This window comes from Lycorma delicatula, chromosome 4 (genome assembly GCF_047948215.1).
Source record: "Lycorma delicatula isolate Av1 chromosome 4, ASM4794821v1, whole genome shotgun sequence".
NCBI lineage: Eukaryota > Metazoa > Arthropoda > Insecta > Hemiptera > Fulgoridae > Lycorma > Lycorma delicatula.
In genome coordinates, this window is record NC_134458.1 from 201,152,987 (window position 1) to 201,179,127 (window position 26,141).

The 26,141-nt window shown below is 30.6% G+C and overlaps 1 protein-coding gene across 3 annotated transcripts in view; it reads right to left on the reverse strand.

The window, feature by feature from the left end:
- Gle1 (Gle1 RNA export mediator) overlaps positions 1–26,141 on the reverse strand; it is a 75,606-nt gene that overhangs the window by 22,171 nt on the left and 27,294 nt on the right. For 2 of the 3 annotated variants that reach the window (XM_075364996.1, XM_075364995.1), the window contains exons 4-10: positions 25,835–26,001; positions 21,270–21,372; positions 17,398–17,488; positions 16,760–16,885; positions 12,695–12,828; positions 10,350–10,535; positions 5,869–6,059 (exon numbers count right to left, since the gene is read on the reverse strand). In XM_075364996.1, the coding sequence (XP_075221111.1) occupies positions 5,869–6,059; positions 10,350–10,535; positions 12,695–12,828; positions 16,760–16,885; positions 17,398–17,488; positions 21,270–21,372; positions 25,835–26,001 (998 nt within the window). The remainder of the gene's footprint in view (positions 1–5,868; positions 6,060–10,349; positions 10,536–12,694; positions 12,829–16,759; positions 16,886–17,397; positions 17,489–21,269; positions 21,373–25,834; positions 26,002–26,141) is intronic. The other variant, XM_075364997.1, reaches the window with a different exon arrangement.

A 26,141-nucleotide genomic window follows, 5' to 3' on the forward strand; every position in this document is an offset into this window, starting at 1 on the left:
GAAAATATAAAATTTTTGTAAGTTCTGTAATATCCTGGGATACATTAAAAGAGCATGTCAAACATCTTACCCCAAAACTACTGTCAGAAACAAGGTGGGAATGTACAATCAAAAGTGTGAAATCTGAGATACCAAGTACAAGGTCTGTTCAGAAAATAAATACAATACCAATAGAGATATTTAGTGATGTGCAGTTGGCAGCATTGTGCTCCACATAACCACCTATGTAACATGTTATTGGATTGCTGATATCTCATTTAGTTTTTGCATCATTGTTATTTGAGTGCAACGTGTTGTAGCAATTTTTGTAATGTGCAATTTTTGGAAGCAACAATACAACATAAAATTTTGCATAAAACTGGGGAAAACTTTCACATAAACATTTCAACTTTTGAAACAAGCTTAAGGAAATGACGCTCTGGATCATACATAAAATTACATACGATTTTCATGATTTAAAAGTGGTTGTCAGTCAATTGAAGATTACCCTCGACCAGGAAGGCCTTAAACTGATGACATCCATGTTCAGAAAATCAACGATCTGGTGCGTGCAAATCGCTGATTGACTGTCAGAGAACTTGCAGAGGAGGTTAGCATCTCAATTGGTTCATGCCAAGACATTTCGATTAAAAATTGAACACGCATCGAGTTGCAGCAGTTTGTTCCTTGTTTGATGATCAAACAGCAGAAAGAACATATAGTGGATGTTTGTCAGCAACTTCTTGAACAAGCCAAAGACGATGAAAAATTCATGCAAAGGATCATAACAGGAAACAAAAGCTGGATTTACAATTATGACATTGAGACAAAAGTTCAATCACCACAATAAATTGGCAAAGGATCTCCATGCCCCAAAAAAGCACAACCAATTTCAAAGTGAACCTCTCTGTTTTTTTCGATTTTAATGGAATTGTGCATTTTGAATTCTTGCCTCAAGGTGAAACACTGAACTGTGCATACTAACAAGGCGTTTTACAACAGTCATGCAAAAAAAAATTTGCAAAAAGAGACCAGAGATGTGATGAGACAACTCATGGCTTCTTTACCACAACAATAAGCTCACACACTCAGCTTGTCACTTCATCAGTTTTGTCCCAAATATCAGAGGACTGTCAACCTACCTCAGCCTCACTACTCGCCAGACCTGGCTCCTTGCAAATTTTTCTTCTTTTCAAAATTAACATCAGTGATGAAAGGACACCGTTTTGACACTATTGTTGACATTAAAGCAAATTCGTGATGGACCTTAAAAGGCCATTTCAAACGAAGCTATCCAGGACTGCTTCACAAAGTGGAAACACCGCTGGCAAAAGTGTGTGAATAGAGGAGCAGAGAGTACTTTGAGATGGACAGGAACAATAATCTGTAAAACTAATAATAAAGATTAAAAAAAAAATAAAGTTTGGCTATTTTCTGAACAGACCTCTTACCACAATTTCTCTAGATTTTAAATACCTTTATGAGCATACCAGTGATATGAAAATGAAATTCAAAATTAAATCAATTGAAAATAAACTTTATTTTAATTTTTATTAAGTTTGGTCAACTGGTATGACATACTGAATAAAATAAATATTATGAGCAAGATATTTCAAAATTCTGGTAGTGCAAATTCATATTTAAAAGAAAGGCTAAAAAGCCTTTCTTTTTTTTTTTTTTAATTTTTTTTAAAAAGTATCATGAAACAGGATTCAAATTTTCTTTAATAACTGGAAAGGAAATAACTGAAGAATTGAAAGTGACAACTGAATTTAAGAATCAAAGAACTGAACAAAAAACAACTAAATTTTTATGAAGGAATTGATCAACTGATTTCATTTGGTGAAGAATATTTCTGAATTCAATATTTTTTAGTCATAATTAACAGTGCAATTATTTCATTTAAGAAAAGAGACAAAATTCATCACAAATATGAGATAATATGTTTTTTTTAATATAATTTGCGTATTATTCAAAAACTGACTGAAGATGATCTTAAATATTGTAGACTTAAATTCAACCTTACAACAATATTGATTGCAGTGATTTATTAAATCAAAATTTTTGTAGTAGAGTTTGCCCTCCAGGATCACAATTTTTATTTGAATTGGATCCAATTTTGTTACTCTTCTGAAAATTAAATTAGCCTTACCCATTACAGTCACATCTGCAGAGAGATTTTTCTCAAGATTGAAAATAATATAAAATTGCTTGAAAGCATTAGTAAAGAGCGATTGACCTTAGCCATTTTATATATCAAATCTGAATAAGTCAAAAAAACACATTATGATATCAACAAATTTGCTATAAAACATGCAAAAAATGAAATAAAAAAATATATAGTAACATTAATTTGCAAAACAAATTGTATTTATAAGTATATGAAGCAATTATTTTTGTTATTTAATTATTAACGATTTTTTGGGTGATTGAAATGTAAATTTCATTAAAATAATTTAATTATATATAATTTAAATGTACTCCTTACTATACCAATTTGTGCAATGTAATAAATAGCAAAATGCAATAAATTATTTTGTGGTACAAAATTTGTTTCAAGGCCCCAGTTTTGTTCAGACCAGCGTGAACAATATTTGAAGGTTGTCTGAAAGGTTTTGAGCCTCAACATGAAGATGGCAGCACTCGTCAACAAAAGTTAGGGAATGTATTCGCACATGCGTTGAAAGGTACTCACTACAATTTCAGACATTTTGGACGCTCAGTTGCTGTTTGATAATTGTTTGAGCAAGTCGTTGTGAGTGTTTTTGTGAAAATGGAAAAAACTGAATATTGTGCCATGACTAAATACTTGCATTTGAAAGGTAGTATGACAATGCAAATTAAACAGAATTGGAAGCTGTTTGCAGGGGCTCTGTTCCATCATTTGCCACCATGAAAATATGGGCAGCTGAATTTAAAAATGGTCGTACAGGCTTGGTTGATGATGAGCGTTCAGGATGGCCAAAAACTGCAAACTAACACCGATGTCATCAAAAAAGTTCACCAAATAGTACTGGACGACCAATGAATTAAAGTTAGAGAGATAACAGAGGCTACGGGCATATCAAAAGAATATATTTGTCATTCATTAACTGAAGAATTGAATGTGCATAAGTTATCCGCACATTGGGTGTCGCATTTGCTCATTTTGGACCAAAAACGCACTTCAAATCAACATTTCCAAGGCCCTGCTGGAGCAGTTTAAGCAAAATGAGTCAAGATTTCTTGCATTGATTCATAACTGTAGATGAAACGTGGATTTACCACTACACTCCTGAGACAAAACATTCAAAACAGTGGACTACAAAGGGTGAACCTGCTCTGAAAAAGGCGGAGATGGTTCCATCGGCCAGGAAGGTGGCTGTTTTTTTTGTGCTAGTAATGGAATTTTGTTTATAGATTATCTATAAAAAATTAAAGCAATAATGGGACAGTATTACGCATCATTACTTGACAAGCTGAAATCAGAAATTGCAAAAAAATGACTACATTCCAAGAAGAAAATGCTTCTCCATCAGGAACAATGCACCTGCTCACACTTTTGACAGTTGCCATGGCTAAAATTCACAAATTGCACTTTGAATTGGTTGACCACACATTGCATTCACCAGATATAGCCCCAAGCAACTTTTTCTTATTTACTAATCTTAAAATTTCGCTTGGAGGGAGAGATTTTCATCAGACAAGAAGGTTATTGCATACATAAACGCCTATTTTGTGGAGAAAGATGCCAGCTATTATTTGGAGGGGTTAAAGAGGTTACAGCATCACTGGAGAGAGTGTACTGACTTGAAAGGAGACTTTGTTGAAAAATAAAACTATATTTGACAGAAAAAATACATCAATCTATGTTAGGCTCAAAACCTTTCAAACAACCGAATTTATTTAATTTTGTTATTAAAATTACTTCATGGTAAATTTTTTTCAGAAGATGAAAAATGAGGTAATAAATTCCTTAGATTATAAATTCTGTCAGTAAAATTCACTGAAAGAAGTTGATGTCATAAACTCCTTTCACTGTGCCTCTCTCCAAATTTCTGGTACTAATTAAGTCACTAACAACTTTATTACTCAAAAACACAATTGTTTATGGATTTTGGCAGCAATGTGTCTTTCCATTTGAAAAAAAGCTGACAACAAAATTGTTATACTTTCCTGGCATTGGTTACTTATTGTTATATAGTGGAAAAATAATGATTCAAGAAAACGTTACCAAAGATTTCTTTTTTGGAGAAGGGATCATTTATGATGAAGTTTTATTGTAAAATTCATCATTACATTATATTTAACTCGTTCGCTGTGGTATGGCATGTATGTGCCATAATAGGGAGTTGCTGTGTGCTTGTCTTCATTTGCGTTAATTCCAGTACAGTGTAGATTGGTAAGTTACTTAACTTAACTCTCATGTTGTACAGGCCTCATTGTTGCCATATTGTACTTGATGATTGTGTATTATGGCACATAATGTGCCGTACGTAATGAATATTTTATTTTTCTTTATAACTAAAAATATTTTTTTAAATGCTTTTATCCTCTATGAAAACATGTGAAATAACTCTAGTTGAAACAGTTCTTTTATACATATTCTTATTTAGCATCTATTTCAAATCAACTAAAAATAAATAAATTTATTAATTTGGATGATGTTTACAAGCAAGTGTATAAACATTTTATGTGAAGTGATTCAGACCCATTATCAGGAAATAAATTTTATGTTCGTCTAGTGTTTATATTAAAATATACATTTGAATGGTTGTTTTTTTTAAACAAAAACATTTCAACATATATTTCATTTAGAAATAATAAGTTAACAAATCAAAACAGGGAGTAATGGATTAGGTGACATGATATAATTAATTTAATTTATAAATAAAAACCAGCATTTATAAGAAGATTAAGTAATTATGAATGTTTTATTGAATAATTTATTGAAAAACTTGTGATAAAATATACAAAAAGGAAATAAAATTATCAGAAAGAAATTAAAAAACAAATGTGATATGCAGTACAGCACAAATGTATACTGAGCGAAAATCCAAGCTCTAACAGTTCAGCATATAGAGTAATCCATATAAAAACTACACTCAGGGTACAAAGCCACAGGATGGGCCTATATGCACCGTAACACATAGTGCGTAATTGCTATACAGCATCATAGTTGCCCATACAGCAAGATGGTTAAGTTCCCTATTTTATCCGCCGCAGCAAACGTGTTAAATAAACAAAAAAGTTTAAAAGATTAAAAAAAAAAATCAGTATTTTTCTGCTTCCCCACCTCTAAAATCACCTTCCAAGAAACGTTTTTGATTTTCTTACATTTACTACATTAAATGGAAGAAACTAAAAAAAAAATTCCACTAAAAAATGTACAACCAATAAAAAACTACCTAACATTTCTTTTTTGGAGGTGGGAGGGTGAATTACGATGAAATTTTATTGTTATTATTATTAAAAGTTTAAATAAACAAAAAGTTTAAAAAATTCCAAAAATCGATATTCTTAAACTTTGATCAGCCCTCTAACCCATAAAGTATTTATTTTTTTGGTCTATTACACTACTACTACACCCAGGAAGACATGAAATGCCAAGAAATGCAAAAAACCCATACTCCGTTTTTTGACCAATTAATTTCCTTCTTGCAGCAGGCTATGCTCCCAGGAAAGTAAAAATCAGATTATACCTATATATATAAAATACCTGTGCATTTATGATACAGCTATTGCAGCAACATGTTTATTCTCAACAGGTTATCATAAGTAAATTTTTATACAATCCTCACATACACAGAAGTTAAAAAGATTAACTCACTTTTAGAGCTAGAATTGATGATAATAGATTTAAACAATAAAAATCAGTAATCACAAATATTATAAGATAAAAATTATTACTTATAATAGTCTTCATTAGACTGCCCTTCAACTTGTGGCATGAATGCAGGTATTAAATACGGGCATTCTAATTGAAAGTGTGCGAGTAGTAGCTTTCCAAAATCTGGAAATTCATTCCATAATGACACAACTATTCCTGCTATTGCAAATGCTGCTTCTGGTTTACTAGATACAGTATGTTCTCCTTGATTCTTAAAAAAAAAAATAATAATAATTAATAAGTAAAATAAATAAAAAGTAACAGAAGATTTATATAATAGTACAACTATTATGAATTTAAGTAAAATTTATTATAACTGACTTAACATCAGCCATCTACATCAAAATAATTTCTAAACAACAGCGTGAGTGAAAAATTACTCAAGCATGAATTCATTAATTCACTGAAGTGGGAAATCTGCTTTTAAGTTGATACTGAGTGGGTTGGTAATACTTGACCTTCTAGTATTAATGTATATCCAACAAAAGTATCTGTTCCTATGTTTTTTAGTGGTGGGTAGACAATAAAAAGGCTAATATGTGTTTTACAATCTCAATGGGTATTTATTCTTGCTTTAAATTGCAATCATTTTTAAAGTTTCAGAAAGACTTTGTTATAGCTTTCCCTCGATAAAAAACATACCCCATAGGTCAACAGTTTCAACTATAGTTGTTTATTTTAAAGAGACATGTAGTATAGATGAACAAAAACAGTCAAGCCAACATTTTTATATTTTTAGAACGTATCAATGCATCCTTTGAAGGTCACCTCAAAAGTTAATAAGAAGACTGGAATGTCAAAATGGGAGTGTCCGCAAAGGCATAAAAAAATTAAAACATCTGTACTACAGTGAAGTAATGTAGGAATTGCAAGAATCCTATCACGGTAAAACTCAATTACTGCAAATAGTTCATGCATTTTGTTTGTCGCAATATTCAGAACTTGGATATCATTTTCTTAAGTGATAAGGTATGGTTTCATCTAAGTGGCTGTGTAAACAACCAGAACAATTGATATTGGAGTGCAGACAACCCACACGTTTTCCATGAAACCACATTACATTTAGAAAAGGTTGAAGTTTGGTATGTGGTTTCTTTGATAGCTTCTTAATAGTGCGTTTAATATTTTTCACAGAAATAGCAACATCTCAATGTACCAGCAGACGCTCTGTAACTTCACACAGCTGCTAGAAGTTGGACATGATTGATGTTGCAGCAAAATGGTGGTGTAACAGCCCACACAGCGAATAGCACAATCTTGCTTCTACTTGAGTTATTTAGGGAGAAACTAATTTCCTGTGATCTGAGGCCACCTCTCATCAGATTTATCTTCAATTGATTTCTTTTTGGGATTAATTTAAAGTGTTCAGAAATAATCCTCACAAAATTGACAAACTCAAACAGAACACAGAAGTCGAAATACGCCACATCAACAAAGCTGCAACCATTAAAAAAAGTAGCTGCTAACATGAAGAAACATATTGAGGCAAATGGAGAATATTTCGAATATTTATTATAACAAAATTATTTAATATTTATTTCTTTCTAAAAATGTAATAAAGTTTTTTTCATATATTACTTTCCATACTGGTTGTGTAACTTTTCACTCAACCCACAGAATTCTATGTAAAACTAATCACAACAAATAATAATTTACATTTACTTTCATTAGTTTTGAATACGTTTAAATAGAAAACTTAAAAAGAAATATACAGAGAGGATAACTAATTAATTAAACTCAGTTTAAAAACATATGCTTATAAATACTGAAAAAGAGTTACTTGTTCAATTTAACTAAAAACTGTAGTTTTAATTATATTTCCATAAGTATAATTACAGCACATAAAAATATGCATAGATAAATAAAAAAACTGTCATTAGAATAATTTTTTTTAAATAACTATTTTACATTGCAACAGAAATGAGCTGACTGAAAACATAGTATCTTATTCTTAAAATTTTAAATGTAAATACTAGAAAGCAACATCTGTCTTGATTTTACAACAAACTGTTCCACTCATATGATATTGCTATAGGATTGTGAAGTCCTAACTGGTCTTATATATAGATTCAAGAATAATCATAATTTTTAAGCAGTGTCTTTATTGAACCTGATAGTCGCATCAATCTGACAGCCTCTTAATATACATTATAATATGCTTGTAAAGAATAAGCGCCTCGCATTATAACATTTTTTAATGTACTGCTTTATAATATTATAAAATACATACTACTTTGTAGTACTTAAAAGTATTCTCACATTAAAATGTAAACTTAAATGCTGAGAAAATCTTCATGATGGAATGGTAGCATCTCAGTATTTCATTTAGAAGGTTCCAGGGTTTGAATCTTGGCATTTTTATACATATTATTATACAATAAAATGAAATTTTCATTTTATTTAAACAATTTATAACTTATGCTCTAAGGAACAATGCCTGAGACTGTATGCAGATTTTCAGGCATACCAGTGAATAATCTACTTATGTTTTTCAGAGATATATTTTTCTAAAATAACTTTTCCTACATACAAGTTCTGTTCAAAAAATAACCTACCTCTTTTAATTACGCTCCAACAGAGATATTTAGTGAAGTGCAGTTGGCAGCATTGTGTTCTGCATAACCTCCTCTGTAAACAAATGGTCTTGGATTGTTGATATCCCATTTAGTTTTTGTGTTATTGTTGTTTGAGTACAACATGTTTAAATGTTAGTAGCAATTTTTGTAATATGCGATTTTTTAATGATTGGACTTTTGTCTCAATGTTGTAGCCGTAAACCCAGCTTTCATCTCCCGTTACTATCCTTTGCGTGAATGTTTCATCATCATTGGCTTGTTCAAGGAGTTGCCGGCAACTGTCCACTCGATATTCTTCCTGCTGTTTGATCATCAAATGAGGAACAAACTTTGCTGCAACTCGATGGATGTTCAATTTTTCAGCAAAAATGCCATGGCATGATCCAATCAAGATGCTAATCCTTCCTGCAAGTTTTCTGACAGTCAATCAGTGATTTGCACATACCAGATTGTTGATTTTCTGAACGTGCTGTCATCAGTCAAAGTCGAAGGCCTTTTTGGTCAAGGGTCATCTTCAATTGACTGATGACGACCACTTTTACATCATGAAAACCATTTGCAGCATTGCATACAACCCAGAGCATCATCTCTGTAAACCTGTTTCAAAATTGAAAAATCTCTGTGAAAGTTTTACTCAGTTTCATGCAAAATTTTACATTGTATCATTGGTCCCGATAAACGCACATTACAAAAATCGCTACTAACACACATGTTGCACACAAATAACAATAACACGAAAACTAAACAAGACCTCAACAATCCAAGAACGTGTGGTTACAGAAGAGGTTATGCAGAACACAATGCTACCAACCGCACATCACTAAATATCTCCATTGGCACGGAATTATAAACATTCAGTTATTTTGTGAACAGACTTTATACAAGTTAGAATTTATGTGGTGAATTAATCATCTACTAAAATAAATAAATACTTTTCTTGAAGGTCATAAAATGGTTTACTTTTTTATTAAATTATCTCTATTTTATTAAGTTAAGTCTATTATCTTTATTTTATTAAGTTAGATAAGGGTGGAATTTTTCTCTTATGTATGCTTATTGACAGGAGTGAAAATATATTAACAGGAAGTATAACATCATATATTTATTACAACAAACTTGTCAAAAAATAAATAAAATAATTTTTTTCCAAAATATGAAACATCTATTTTTTGGACAGAATATTACCTTAATGCAAAAATCTAAAAGGTTTTCTAATGAAAAACTTACAAATGCTGCTACTACTTAATATTGTAAACAATAAACCTAAGAGGTATGTCAGAAAAAAATGACCCTGCTTTTAAAAATTTACTACACAAGTATAAATTTATTATAAATGCAAACAACTCCTCTATTTTTCACTAGTGCAGATCTAATTTTGAAAGCCTACATCAAGTTGAAAAAAAATATAATGGACAGCAGGAGATAAAATCTTAACAATACTTCACTAAAATCTAAAAAAAACTGTACATAAAAGCAATCAAAGAACTGCACTGAAATAAAAATTGGACCTTTCTGAATGCAATACTGTAACAACAAAACCATATATAACTTATCTTAACTCTAAGGAACAATGCCTGAGAGTGTAAACAGATTTTCAGGCATACCAATGAATAATTTATTTACGTTTTTCAGGGATATAAACTTCTAAACTAACTTTTCCACATTTTAATATTACTGTAAAACACTTGAATTTACTTTTTGTTCCTCTAATTTCTATACATTAACATCAATATATGGGGAATAAGAGTTGTAAAATGGTTTCATTTACGGGAATTCTGAGATCCAATTAGAATGGAAGATTTTTACAACTTCTACAGTTTTTATTAAAAGGAAAGCAGAAGAATAATTGAATGATAACTACAAAAGAAATATAAATTATCATTAAAATACTACATTTTTTCTACTAAGAAAGTAAAATTACTTACAACAAATTTTTTTGCAAGTAAATTTGTACAAAATCTTACTCCTAATGGATGAGAAGATGCAGTAATGGTATTATTACTAACAACAACAGGTTGACCTTTCAACAAGCTACACAATCTAGAATATTTATCTTGCATATGTTCTCTGCTAATAGGTGATATAGCATTCACTGGAATGTTGATAGCTCTCTAAAAAAAAAATCAGAAAAACAAGAGTATAAAAATAAAGGAATTAAAATATTTTAAGTAAAAGTAATTTCTCACAAAACGGTAATAGAGAATGCAATGCAAGAAATCTAAACACATTTTCAATAAAAAAAATTTATAAAAGATAAGCTCTGGTTAACTGTGTTAATTATGAAGCTCGCTCGCTCGCTCGCTCGCTCGCTCTCTCTCTCTCTCTCTCTCTCTCTCTCTCTCTCTCTCTCTCTCTCTCTCTCTCTCTCTCTCTCTCTCTCTCTCTCTCTCTCTCTCTCTCTCTCTCCTTTTTAAAGAATTTCAATGATTATTTAAAAAATTATTAATTATCCAATTTTAGTACATGCATTACAAAATGATTTTCTGACAATTTATCACCAGGGTATCCTTTTTTAATAATAAAATCACTTGAAGTCCCTTCAATTTACAGTTAATTATCTATTACAGTGAATTATAAGTATGGTATTTACATGAAAAATGGTGGTAAAATTCATCATTCAAATATGATGAATGTTTGTTGTTACATTTAATGAAATCAAGCAACTGAATAAAATATTATAATTTTACTATTTACAATATATATTGAAAACAGTAAAATAATTTTAACGGATGAACAAATGTGCATGATAAAACTCAGTGTGGGCAGCCTTTTGTTATCAATGATGATGAAAATTAAACTGTCTTTATCACACTTTCTCACTGTTCCATCAATCATTACATTTTTAAAGTAAATTTTACTAATCTGCCGACAAATTACAGAAATTTCCAATTTCTTTTTTTTAAAACAATAGATTGTCTTCAGACCTCACAATCAATGTGTGCTTGTGAGTTGTCCTAAACATTGTAAATACTTGAAACAAATCACACACACACACACACACAATGTTGCTTTTAACAGCAACATTGGCTGATGGTGGGCATGCTAATAAACAAGGAATAACAACATGCCTGTATGGAGTGATAACCACAGTATTTTGATGGCCATGAATGGGAATGTTACATTCTAAAAACACATTGTATATACACATATTCAAGAATTACATCTCCTCAAGTTTCTGAATTCTGAAAAATAAAAGTGATGTAAAAACCATGTGGTATTTGTGCAAGCTGCACTTCTTGTTATCAGTTGGCTGAGCGGCATTGTGCTATGTGGATCTATGCTTTCATTTTTTGTGATTTCATAACTGTGTATTTGAGGCATTTTGCAATTCTACTATGAAATAAAAATACATTATATTAAAGAGCAACAAACCTGCATTCAAACAGGGTAATTTGGCCTTTGAAACTCACCGAATACCTTCCTAAGCAATTGGTGAGCATGTTTTAGGACCAATACAAGCATACGACTAATGTAAGCATTTTAAAAACAGACAAGAGCCAGTCATCTGATTATGATGAGCTGTCTTTATCAGTAATCAACTGGCTGTTATAATCAAATACCACAAATTTGCAAGATTGTAGATCTACCACATAATGTTTGAGAATTCTTCCTGTCAGGAGATGACTACCAGAAGTGTCTTCAATTATGAAAAAAAAAAAAAACAGTGAATTGATTCACAAAAAAAAAACATATTCTCGCAGTCCAGAGATACTTTATATTCAGTACTGGTTTCATTATGGCTCTTCACTCAATTATTTTTTTCCTTGCTTTTGTTTACTTTTGAATAGCTTTTTTCAAAAGAAAAAGTATTTTTCTGTCAATTTATCTTTTTGACCATAAAATTAAAAAAAAATTAAAATAATCTTTTTAAAAGATTGAAACCAACCTGGAAAACACATTAAAAAATATAGCATCTTTAAAAATATTTTTAAAATTTTGATTCTTGAGGTCTATGTCAAATTAAGGGTTAGTAAGCTGTGATAGTTACATTTAATTTTGCACAGTCGTCAAAGTTGAAATTTAAAAAGTAAAGTATTATGAAAAATGATTTTTTAAATGTAAATTCAAGGTGAATAAGTTAAATGTAAAACAATAAATCTTTTAAAATAACCTTTTCATCCTTTCCTGCATAAATTAATTGTAAATACTAGCTTGTCATCAATAAAAAGTTTAGCAAATTAAATATTTGCTAATATTTATTCTAATTTAAAACTTCAAAGATAAAATGATACAAAGAGAAATTATAATAAAAACCACGATTTATACTCACTTGACAAGAAAACCTGAACTTTTTAGCACTTTCATCATTTAATAATGGCACTAATGATGACTCATATTCTTGCAGAAACTTCAACAATCTAACATGTATTTGATATGATTCCTTATCAACACAATCATCCAAACCTGAAAAAGTTTCATTATCAGAGAGAAAATACTGTGTAAACTGACTAAAAAAACTAAGTCAGAAAATATGAATATATGTTTATAATAATAAACAAAAAATTATTTCACAAAAATTTATTTAAAAAAATAAAGTCAAGAAAGTTATGCAACCTTGGCAATTATAGTAGTATGCTGAAGGGTAACAATAAGCAAATACAAATATATACTTAAAAATAACACCAGGCAAGTTTTGCAAAACCTTCCTGGTTTTGTCCTTGATAGATATTTATTTCAAATAGGGCATAGGGTTTTTAAATACTGACATAATTATGCAATATTTAGAGTAAAAATAGCAAAAAGATCAAAATTTTCAATAAAAAGAATTTGGCTACAATTTCATCCCAACTGATCAAAAAGGTTTTAGCTTAAAAATCCTACAAAGTACAATTGAGAAAAACATCAATATTCTAAGAAAAAAACGTTGGGTCCCAGTTGCCCCCCTTGATCAGATGATGTTTTTATCAAAATTACATTGTATTAGAATTTAACTGCTAAAAAAAAAAATCAACATTTTTATAAAAAAATTTGAGTTCCGTTTGACCCCTTGCTTGTCAGCTATCTCATATATCTTTAATAGTTAGTTGACTTTAAAAACAAATAAAGCATAAGAAATTATAAAAAATTAAAACAGATTTTAAAATTCTTAATTTGCATTCCATGAGATCCCTTTTTTAAAACATTCTCATATTGTCCATATTAATATTGGATAAATTGTGACTTTCAATCTTGAAAATAAAAGTTAAAAAAAAATGTATATCTTAGGAATGGATCCAATATAGTCCCCTTTCTTTTTGGGTTTATTTACTGGAGAAATTATTTGTTTAATAAGTTCACCCAATTTGTTGAAGTAAATAAAACAAAATATGGCTACTGGTTTTGCCCCATGACCAATAGGGTAAAGAATCAAGCCAAAGCTATCTATCTATATATATATATATCACAACAAAAGTTAGGGAATGTATTTGCGTATGTGTTGAAAAGTCCTCACTAAAATTTCAGCCATTTTGGATGCTCAGTTGCTTGATAATCATTTGAGTAAGTCATTGTGAGAGTTTTTGTGAAAATGTAAAAAATCAAATATCATGGTGCAATTAAATACTTGCATTTGAATGGCAATACACCGACGTAAATTAAAAGAGTTAGACACTCTTTACAGGGACTGTCCCATCATTTGCCACCGTGAAAAGATGGGCAGCTGAATTTAAACATGGTCATACAAGCTTGGTTGATGTTGAGCGTTTGCGTTTGGGACAGCAAAAAACTGCAACCACCACAGATATCATCGATAGAGTTCACCAACTGGTACTGAACGAACAATAAATTAAGGTTACAGAGATAGCAGAGGCTATGGGCATATTGAAAGAACGTGTTTGTCATATATTACTGAAGAATTGGATATGCGTAAGCTAAACGCGCGTTGGGTGCTGAGTTTTCTCACTTAGGACCAAAAATGCATTCGAATCAACATTTCCAAGGCCCTGCTGGAACAGTTTAAGCAAAACAAGTCAGATTTTTTTTGCGTCAATTCATAACTGTAGATGAAACATGGATCCACTACTACACTCCTGAAAAGAAACAACAGTTAAAACAGTGGACTGCAAAGGGTAAACCTGCTCCAAAAAAGGCAAAGACGGTTCGGTTCCATCAGCCAGAAAAGTGATGGCAACTGTTTTTTGGGATAGTAACAGAATTTTGTTTGTCGGTTATCTTCAAAAAGGTAAAACAATAACAGGACAGTATTACACATCATTACCTGACAAGCAGAAATTGCAAAAAAACAACCATATTTGAAGAAGAAGAAAAAGCTTTTCCATCAGAACAATGCACCTGCTCACACTTCAACAGTAACCATGGCTAAAATTCACGAATTGCATTTTGAATTGGTTGACCACTCACCATATTCACCAGATCTGGCCCCAAGCAACTTTTTCTTATTTCCTAACCTTACAGTTTTGCTTTGAAGAAAGAGATTTTCATCAGACGAAGAGGTTATCGCATATCAAACACCTATTATGCGGAGAAAGATGCCAGCTACCATTTGCAAGGGATAAAAGAGGTTACAGCATCACTGTAAAAAGTGTATCAACTTAAATGGAGACTGTTGAAAAATAAAACAAATTGACAGAAAAAATACGTCTTTCTATGTTAGGCTCAAAACTTTTCAGACAACCCTTGTATACATACATATACATATATATATATATATATATATATATATATATAGTCGACTTTCACGGGATCCCGCATCATCAGATGGTATACAAATTTTATAATTACATAAAACAAATATTACATTTTTTTTAAATTTACAACATTCGAGTAATGGCAGTAGAGTTGTGTTATTCATAAAAATTTTGTGGTTATTAATATGTTTTTCTAAATTTTAAGTTTTTTAATATTTGTTTTATGTACTTACAGAATTTGTGTACCATCTGATGATGTGGAGTCCCATGAAAGTTGACTATTGGAGTAATAGTTTTTTTAGGTTATCTGCTAACCTAAAAATGGTTAAATTGTTAATATTGAATTTAATTAGTTCAGAAGTCAAAGTGTGTATGTATGTATGTATATGTGTGTGTGTGTGTGTGTGTGTGTGTGTGTGTGTGTGTGTGTGTGTGTGTGTGTGTGTGTGTGTTGACGCACAAAACACTACAACCAGAACCAGTGTGGACCACAAATCAGAATTACTGACCAAATCTTTTTTGGTCACCAGGGTTTTTGAAATAAGTGGTAAAACCTTTTTAGGAATAATGTTGAATTCCACCATGAATCACCCGAATATCCAACTTAAAAACTTGGAATTTTACATAACTAAACTATTTTCATTGTACTAAGACTCAATTTTCTATCACCATTATATAAAATGTAGAAAATTAAAAATGGTGGATAGTTTCCATTTTTAATTTTGTCCAAAATTTAGAGCCTTCAATACTCCATAAACAGAAATTTTTTGAGTCATTTATGTTGAGCCAGTCAAAATACATTAATAAAAATACAGAGTAAAGCATGTACAATCATCTTTGGAAAATTTCTATAAGGTTTTTTGAAACATCTGAAATTTACATAAACCTTGATACCCAAAATTTTGGCTGATGTACTTTCCCCTCACAGTTATGTATGCTGTTGCTACAGTAGCAATAGCTATATTGCGATAGTAAAAATCGCTTTGAATTTTATTGCACACTACATTAATTAGAAGCGGATGTTAAAATTTGATAATTGTGCTTACAGAAAAATCCACGTAGCAAAATATGGTTCAAAATTTTATAAAAAATTATCAAACTTGGCTCATATCTTCAATAAATAGTTTTAAATAAACTTCCACAAGATTTTTCTAACAGAAATTTTTTTTAAAGAAATTTTATGTAGTTCCCTCTTCAATGGTGTTACAAGATAAATTGTCTTTGACAAAAACAATATATTAAACAAACAAACCTATTACAGGTCATTGTAGTATTTGACTACATAATAAATGTGTTTCTGAACTATTTAAACATTTTTTTTTTGTCATCAGTCATTTGACTGGTTTGATGCAGCTCTCCAAGAGCTTTTAATTTAGTGAATTTGTAAATTTCATACAACTCCAAAACTTTTAGTTTATTACTTTTTTTTGTATGATAAGTAAAGTTACAAATTTGAATGCTGTGATAAATAAAATTAAACAAAATCATGTTGACAATTTTGTTAGTTTCCAATCTACAGTTTTTATTACAATCTAATAATAGCAGGGAATCTTTTCAGGAAGTATAATTATAATAGTTAAATTCTCAAATATTTTAATTGCTTTCAATTTCACAAATTAAATTACCATATATTACAAAAAAAACAATGATTAAACCATCAAAACCAAAAAAATGTAATGAAAATTGGATCATTGACCTTTACTACATACCTTCAGATTCAGATTTTACAACTGTTGTTTCTTTGTTTTCTTTTAAATATTTTCCCTTCAACTCCTTTTTTAATCTTTCCTCTTCTATCTTTTTATCAGCATTCTCATGTCTTGAATTAACTGCTTCTACAAAAAAACAGTTTTTTATAAGATAAGTTTTCATGATGACATCATAAGTTAAATTTTGTCATTTTCTTTTTTTGTTCCGTATATTGCTGCTATACTATACATAAAATAAAAAGAAATCTTTTTATGTTTGGCTTTAGTTATTTTCAAAAAGTTAGTATCTGAAAACTTCAGAATTGATCATACACAGATTGGTCATAAAAACTGTATGATTTTATATTGAAAATAATATACTTTACTATTGTTTTTAATTATAAAATTTTATTACAATGATTTGAAAATGCAACATGTATATTTCATCAACCAGATGACAAGGATGAAATAACATGTTAACAAAGTACCATTTGTCAAGAATTCAACCAGAGATTAATATTTCACAAAACTGATAAAGTTCATATAAATAAAACTGATACTATGTTATAAAAACATTACAATACTTCAGAACCAATTTTTACTTTTTAAATTCTCAGAAAGCAATGAAATCTTGATAAAAGAAATAAATAATAACATACCCACTTCTTTTTTAAATACACCAAGGATTTCTTTAATTTGCTTCACTATTTCTTCACCTTCTGATAATTCCTGCTGAGTTACATGACCTGTCTAAATTACAAAAAAGATGTATACATAAGAAACCCAAAAAAAATTTATATAATCATTTACAGCTAATAACTACCAAACCCTTTTCATTTTTTTAGGTGTGATTGATTATAATAATGCTTGAATTAAGATGAAGCTTTGAGGAAAGGGAATTTATCCTTAAGACTTACTGAAGGCATAGAACATAACTGCAGAAAAAAGAGAATTTAGAAGACAGTTTCAACAAGCTGTACCAAGACTCACCACAGCTCATATCTGGAATAAGTTTGAAGCAGAATAAAATCAATCACTGCCGATCCCGGAAGATCACAGACATCCACTAGTCCCACAAGAGAAAGAGAGATCATAAAAACTAGGAGCGCTCTCCTAGATAATCTGTTCATCTGTTCAGCAGGCAGCTCATTAGACAGGACTTTCAAAATTGAGCATCCATCACATTTTGAAGCTTGCCAAGTGGAAAATTTTTATTCCTACATTAGTCCATGCTCTCAATGAAAATGACCCTGACTGGATAATCCAATTTTGTGAGCAGTACCATCCAAAATGTAAAAGACGACTAAACTACAATCAAGATTTTTTGAAGTGACAAGGCTACATTTAAATTACATCATAACTTATAATTATCATAATCACATCAACTATCACCATAATTGCAGTTCCTGGGCGACTAAAAAACCTCATTCATAGAGGAACATAGTGTGAAATTACTAAGTGTTATAGTATGGTGTGTTTTGTCAGTGTTTGGATTAATTGGACCTTTTTTTTCAGAACACTGTGACTGGTGCAGTTTATCTTGAACTGTTGGAGAAATCCATTACACCACACATTCAAAAAATGTCTAGGAATGAACATCCATCCTACTTTCAGCAGGCTGCAGCACCACCTCCACATTATCATTGTGACATGAGGACCTATCTTGATGAAATTCTGGAGAAAAGGTGGTTAGGGTGAAGAGGTAGTATTGAGTTTTCCCCGTGCTCACCAAATCTCACCCCAATGGATTTCTTTTTGTGGGGACACCTCAAACAAAATATTTTGTAGGACATACCAGCTACAATTGACAAGTTGAGAGCAACCATTGAAAAAGAATGAGAATTGATATGCCAAATACCAATCGATATGCTAAGCGAAGTTTATAATTTTATTTTATTGTTGGTAATATCAGCAAAACAACAATAATTGCCAACAATTCAAACATTTTTGATAACCAACAAGTTTTTTCATTTATATTATTATAATTCAAGTTATGAAACTTTGCTCTAAGTTGTAATAGTTATTCAAAGTTGTATACAAGGGTAAGTCAATTATTATCCGCAATGTAGTTATAAATTTTATTGCAATACAAATAGGAAACTTACATGTACATAATTTTTCAACATAGCCCCTTGCATTTCAACACACTTGGTCCATCATTGTACAAGCTTCCTGATGCCCTCATAAAAGAAGGTTTTCGGTTGAGCTGCAAGCCAGGAATGGACCACTTCTTTCACTGTTTCATCCGAGGTAAATCAACGGCTTAATGCCTCTTTGAGTGGACCAAACAATTGGTAGTCAGAAGGGGCAAAATCAGGACTATATGGAGGACAAGCAGTGTTTCAGCAGTGTGGGCAGCAGTATGTGGACGGACATTGTCATGCAACAACACAACACCTTTCGACAGCAGTCCTCAGTGTTTGCTTCGAATTGCAGGCTTCAGCTTGGCAGTAAGCATCTCACTGTTTATTGTTGTGCCCCTTTCCTCATAATGTTCCACTACTGGGCCTTGTGAGTCCCAAAAAACCATAAGAATCAGTTTTCCTGCGAATGGTTGGGTGTTGAACTTTTTTTTGCAGGGTGAATTTGGATGTTTCCATTCCATAATCTGCCGTTTACTCTCCGGCTTGTAATGATGGATCCATGTTTCATCACCAGTGATGATTCTGTCTACGATGTCCTGCTCGTTACCATAGCGATCCAAATGTTTCTGGCAGATGTCCAAGCGCGTTTGTTTATGCAACTGTGCGAGTTGTTTTGGGACCCATCTTGCACAGACTTTATGAAACCCAAGTCTGTTGTAGATGATTTCATAGGCAGAACTGCCTAATTTGCAGACAATGTGCCACTTCATCAATAGTTACTCGTTAAGAAAACCATGTCACGTGTATGGTCATTGTTTTCCTCGTTTGTGGCGGTAAACGGTCATCCGGCTCCTTCGTCGTGCGTAACACTTGTGCGACCATTTTTTAATTTTTCAATCCATTCATAGACACTCTGTTGCGGCAGCACACTGTTCCCGTACTGTACCAAAAGTCTTTGATGAATTTCGACCTCTGCTACACCTTCCGACCACAAAAAATGGATCACTGAACACTGCTCTTCTTTGGTGCAAACAGAAAACGGAGTAGCCATGGTTAACGGCAGGGCAGCGATAACGGAACTAACCTAGCAGCATCAAACCTGTACAGACATAACAACAATTAAACCAAGTATGCGTTATCTACGCAACACAACAGTACTACCAACATAAACAAAAATATAACTAAATTGCAGATAACAATTGACTTACCCACGTACATTTCATTGTGACACCCAGTACATAAAGATCTGAGTAAAAATTTAAAACCAGTTTATCTATCTGCACTCGCTAATCAAAAAAAAAATTATTTTAAAATATTTTGCAATATACTGATATTTCTTTTTTATTGCCCATATAATAAAATTTTTTATGGTTGAATCTACTATAAGTAAGATATCTGTAATTAATGAAACATAATAAAAATTAATTTTTAACCAGTATACTCGTATTTACCAGGATGTCTTCACTGATCCTCAAGAATGAATTTCACTTCAATGCACTTCCTTTAAACAATCAACAAAATTTTTGAAGAAGATTCTTTACCTATGTGTACGAAATAGCTGCTTTGGTTGTCAAGCCAGTATAGTAATTTAGAAGATAATGATTAGAGAAGGGTAGAAGTCATAAATTTTAATTTATTCCTATATAACATATCTCCTTACAGATTTATTATAATTATAGTAATCTAAAAACAAGTCACATCTTTAAACTTGAAATACATAGAATGAGCAATTTTAAAATTCTCTTAGAATAAACATGCAATTGTTTGCTCCAGAACAGTTCATAAATATTAAATATCAAGAACTAAATGTGCATTTCAAAACTACTCAAAACTCTTAAAATTATACAAGAATGAAATATGATGAAAAGCTACAATGTGTTGTGATGGCCATTGCAATTCAACAATTGTAGCATTATAGGTTATATTATAGAGAAATTATGTAGCGTCTGTGGTAAAATGTTTTTTATCAAATGACACAGCTGCATGGAACTGTAGCTGCTAGATTACAGAACAAAACAGCTAGCAAAAGAAATATTCACTTACAAACTAAGCATTAGATAGCTCACGACTGAAAGTTTTTCTTTCAGTGAAGAGGCTTTTAAATTAACAGTACGTTTGAAAAATACAATTTCTTTTTGTAAAAAAGTTATCTGGTTGAAAATTACTATAGAACCACTAAAAGAATTTCCTTCAATTTAAAAATAAAAGCAATCATCAAATCTGTGAATTTGATAAAATGTAAGATTTGGACATATAAAAATCCGTTAAAGAATGTTTAGAACATTATAAGAACAATGACTATATTACATATAGAATATGTAATAAATATATGTTCAGTCATTAGAATATCACTTTGTACATATATAAGTATACAAATTATAAGACTTTTCAAGCACAATATTTACATATTTTATCAGTAATTTAAAATGCAATTAAATTATTATTACCTTGCAATTGTCTACTAGTGTTTCAAACCTTTCATTAGTTGCCTTTAAATTAGCAGCTTCATTTGATAAAGCAGTAAACAAATCTTTATTGTTTTTACATGTTCTGGAAAAAAAATGTTTGTAGTAAAATATTACTGAACTGGTAATATTACTTATGCAACGCTAAACTAAAAATCATAAATCTACAACAATGATTATTTAAAATGTATAAACCTGCAGTATTTACCATTAGTCAAATTTTTATTATTATTATTTTAACTATTAACACTTAATTAGCGGTTTATGATAAAATTTTTATATTTTGAAGAATTACATTTACACAGTATTATTAAAATATCTACTAATACGAGGAAAAATCAGCATATATATGATTATTAAACACACTCGATGAGGTACTTAATATCATCATTGTTTTATAGATGTTCCAAAAACTACTACACAAGTCTCTGAAATGCTATTTCAGTAACACTTGCACCTCACATTCAACATTTTCATAAATCTTTAGCAGACAAAACACATAAAAGTCGCTCAAGGCTAAACCAGAGATGTAAGACAAATATTAATAAAGGTATCTATCAAATCACTTGATATTCCACCTGTGACTTTAAGCTAGCTATTAACCATTTCTCCTGAGTTAATCAAGCAGTATGAAGTCTGGCTTTGTCGGCATTAAGCAATAGTCCTCTCATTAGTAGACATGGAATTTTTCTTAAAACATAAGATCAAAGCACCAACAAAACTTCACAGCAAGAAGATGTAGCATTTACATTATATTGTTACCATATCTGGAAATTCATCTAACAGTTAACCATTACATACATATATAATAATGTATAGTTCCTCAAAATAGTAATGGGAAACAAAGAAAAATGCATTTTTGTTTTTTTACTGTTATTTATCATTAATGTCACTGTACATTAATGTTAAGCTGAAAGGTTTTTTGAACTTGTGGCTGCCAAATCATTTTTGATAAAATGTTGTACATATTATTTATTAAGAGGAATATGCCACTTACTTTATTACATTACTTTTACAGTCTTAGCTCAAAAGTTCAGTCCTGAGATGATTTAGAAGTTGAAAAAACTAAACAAGTTTTTATAAAAAATGGTTCCAGTTAATGCAATAGAAAAAAGTCACTATAACTGGTAATTTTGAGAAAATTGATGATGGAAGTGTCTACTTCTGTGGTAAATTTTTTCAGGGCTAAATATTAGTTGTGTTGAATTTTTTCCTGATTTCCTCATTATTTGTAATTAACAGGTTTCATATTTGTATGTGTTTATATATTATGCTAATTTGAGATATGTATTAATGTAGAAACTTAAGTATTCTGGAATAATTGTGAGCATATAGTCAGGAGAGGGACAGTCATGACTGTTTTTAAATTTTAACTATGATCTTTTAAACTTTTGACTTTAAATATATTAATTTTAACTCCTGATGATGGCTTCCAAGAAAGCCAAACAATCTAGTGTACATATCAACATGCTGGTAAGGTGGATTATATTAATTGTTAATTTATCCGTATATTATGTAGTAGGTATATTTTTATTGAGGATGCACAATGGATTATACTAGCAGAATTGTATTCAATTACAGTACAGACGAATTATGAACAGAATCATTCACAATCCACTGAAATCAATGTATGTATTTTTGTTTTCAATTTGACATCACAGTTTTAGAATTAACTGCTTGCAAGTCATTCCTGAAAATACATACTGTAATGAGTCATTCTGAGCTTAGATGGAGCAAATTTGTGGTATTCTATTAATATCAATTGCGCTTCTTATGTACAGAATATATAAAAAAGATTCATCAATTCCAAAAGACTTTAATTCCACAACCGTTCACTGCTAACGAACAAACCATATAGTATATAAGAGAGGAGAGTCTAGATTTTTACTCAGCTGCAGGCAGGTGCCTTCCTTGTGACATGCTCTCTTCAGTCTGCATCAATAGGGTGACCCTGCAATTCAATTTGTACAAAACCCCTTAGAGATGTTAAACAACTTGTGGAACTTTGTGACTTCATGCTCTACAAGCAGGAAAATTACATTTTTCTTTCATGATTAGTTTTCAGTGACAAGGCCGTATTTCAAGTGGAAAGGTGAACTGCCATAAATAAAGATACCAGGATTAGAGTCACCACATGAAACAGTCTAGCATGAGAGAGAAAAAAGTCAGTGTCTTCTATGCTATTTCCTGCAAAAAGATTTATAATCCATACTTTTTTTATGGAAGATAAGCGTTACAGGAACCTCGTACCTGGAAATTTTGAAAAACTGGCTTTTCCTACAGTTACAAACAGATTCTGATAAATTCATTTTCCAGCAGAATGAAGCACCACCACACTGGCTAAGCTTAAGAGTTTCTTAATGATGAGCTTCCACAATGATGGATAAGCCATAAGAGGCCTACCAATTTGGCATTTCACAGGTGGCCACCAAGATCACCTGATCTCACTGTCTGCATTTTTTTCTTTTAGGGGTTTGTGAAAGACTCCATTTATGTGCCTCCTTTTCCAGCAAATGGGGACACACATGAGACCGCATAACAAAGCAGTGGCTACGGTAACATCAGACATGATCGCTTGAGTATGGGATTTGTTTAAATATCATATGGATTTATGCTATACATCCAAAGGAGGCTAAACTGAGTGTTTGTGAAAATTATTAATTATAATTTAATTTTCAAATATGTATTTTATAATTCACCACAAGGTTATATATTAATATGTCGAGAAAAATAAAGCCTTTTGAAATCTGCTGAATCTATTTGATATTGTTGTACATATATTTTGGGGATTTATTATAGTTAACTTTAATTATCACAATTCGTTTTAAGTTAAAAATCGATCTTTTTACTAGAATGGATGTAAACTTTTTTTAAATTACAGGCAAGAACTTCTTATGATTTATTTAAGAGAAAAAACATACCGATTCACACAAATATAATGTTTGTTTTTTTGTTTGCAAATATTAAAAAATATTATCCTTGCTTAAAAATTAAGAAATAAAATCCAATCTACTGTGGGATTTCAGAACATTCTATTTTAGTTGTAAATGTGTTAAAACACTTTCGATATAAAGGCCTTTCCAGCTGAGGCAAAACAGTGCTTGGAAATTGATCTTGAAATAAAGTTTTCCAAAAAATTCATAAGAAAGAGATATTAGGTAGTTGGACAAACTTACTGTGTTAACAATTATTAAAAAGGTACTGTTAAATAATGATAGGAGACCTATAACTAGTAGCCATTTTGAGGGTTTAAAATTACTTATGTCATTTTTATTAGAATTATTCATTAGTATGAACAAGAGATATTTATTGTTTAAACTTTATTAAGATAAAAAATATTTCTGAGATGTTTCAAAGATTTTGTATTAGTCTTATTTAAAATAATTGTTTATCTTATCTTTCTTTTAATAAGGGAGTCAAACAGATTGTAGTGGCCAGTTTGAGTTGAAAGCTTTAATTTTACATTATAAGTTAATTTCTTCCTTACAGTTGAAGTGCTCCTAGTTATAGTTCCATTATAAACACAAATAATCAACTTACAAATTTTTACTGCGCTTGAGTAGTGTACATCAGAAGACCAGTGTATTGTACTATTTTTGTGGGGTGGGTATAATAAAACTACCTGCAATGGAAGTCCTAACGCCAATCCTTAAGTGTTAATAAGATGTGTTTCCTGTGAAAAACATCATTTGTAATGGTGCTCAAATGAGTTGATAAAATGATTTTCAAAACTTGTTATTGAAGACTGAACTGGTCATGTTCTGCTGAGATTACAACAGAACTGACAGTCTGGCACAGCTAGAGTATATTGAATGAATAACACTAGATGGTATAGTAATTAAAAATATGATGTTTATAGAGGTTAGCTTTCAGAAAATTCATGATCATTTGAATTTCAAAAAAGTGTTCCCACAGTAGATGTCAAGATACTAAGACAGATAGATAAATAATGAGGAACACAAAATGAAGAGAATGTGGTACATCTCTCTCAATTCACCATATGAGGAGAAAAATATTCATTAACGGGATTATTACTGGGGATGAATCATGGGTATATAACTATTAATAAAGAAGAATATGGATATATTCTTCTTCATCTTTATGTAAGAAATTGAAGGTTAATTAAATTTATGATGCTTACAATTTTTTTTGTTTGAATTTCCAATGTTTATAATAATAATTTCATATCGTGTTACTACAATTAACAGAGGTTTAGAAGTTTCCAAAACCAGATTTATGAAGATTTTGGGTTAGCTGAATCTGACTAAACAAAACTGTAAGAGATTAAAATATATAATTTAAAAAAAATAATTAACCAAAAATATAATAAAACTATTTCACAATGAAACTGAACTATGTAAATTACTTTTTTATTTTTTTGTATGCTCTGAAAGTTTTCCGGTAGTCTAAAAGACTTTAGAGAAAAAAGTACACTCAAAACATAAAACATCATACAATCCCAGCATTTAATAATTTCCACAAGAAAAATAAATAAATAAAATAAAATGTGATATTTATTACATTAATATTACTTAAAACAGGCGTACTTTGTAACTTCTTGTAGTTGTTGATAAGCAGTCCTATATAATATCTGGTATTCATGAACTTTATCTAATTTCATTTTTTTTTCTTTAAGATGTTGCTTTTGACGTTCTTCAGCTTCTTGCTGTTTTTGTAAAACTTTCTGAATTCTCTCATTTGCTTCATTAAGTCGCTGAAAAATAAATTAATGAATAAATAAAACTTTATGAATATTATTAATAAGTAATTCATTTAATAAAATAGTTTTACTAACTTAATGATGGCAGATATGGGAAAACTTTTTTTTTATAAATTCTTCTTTTTTTTAGTTAT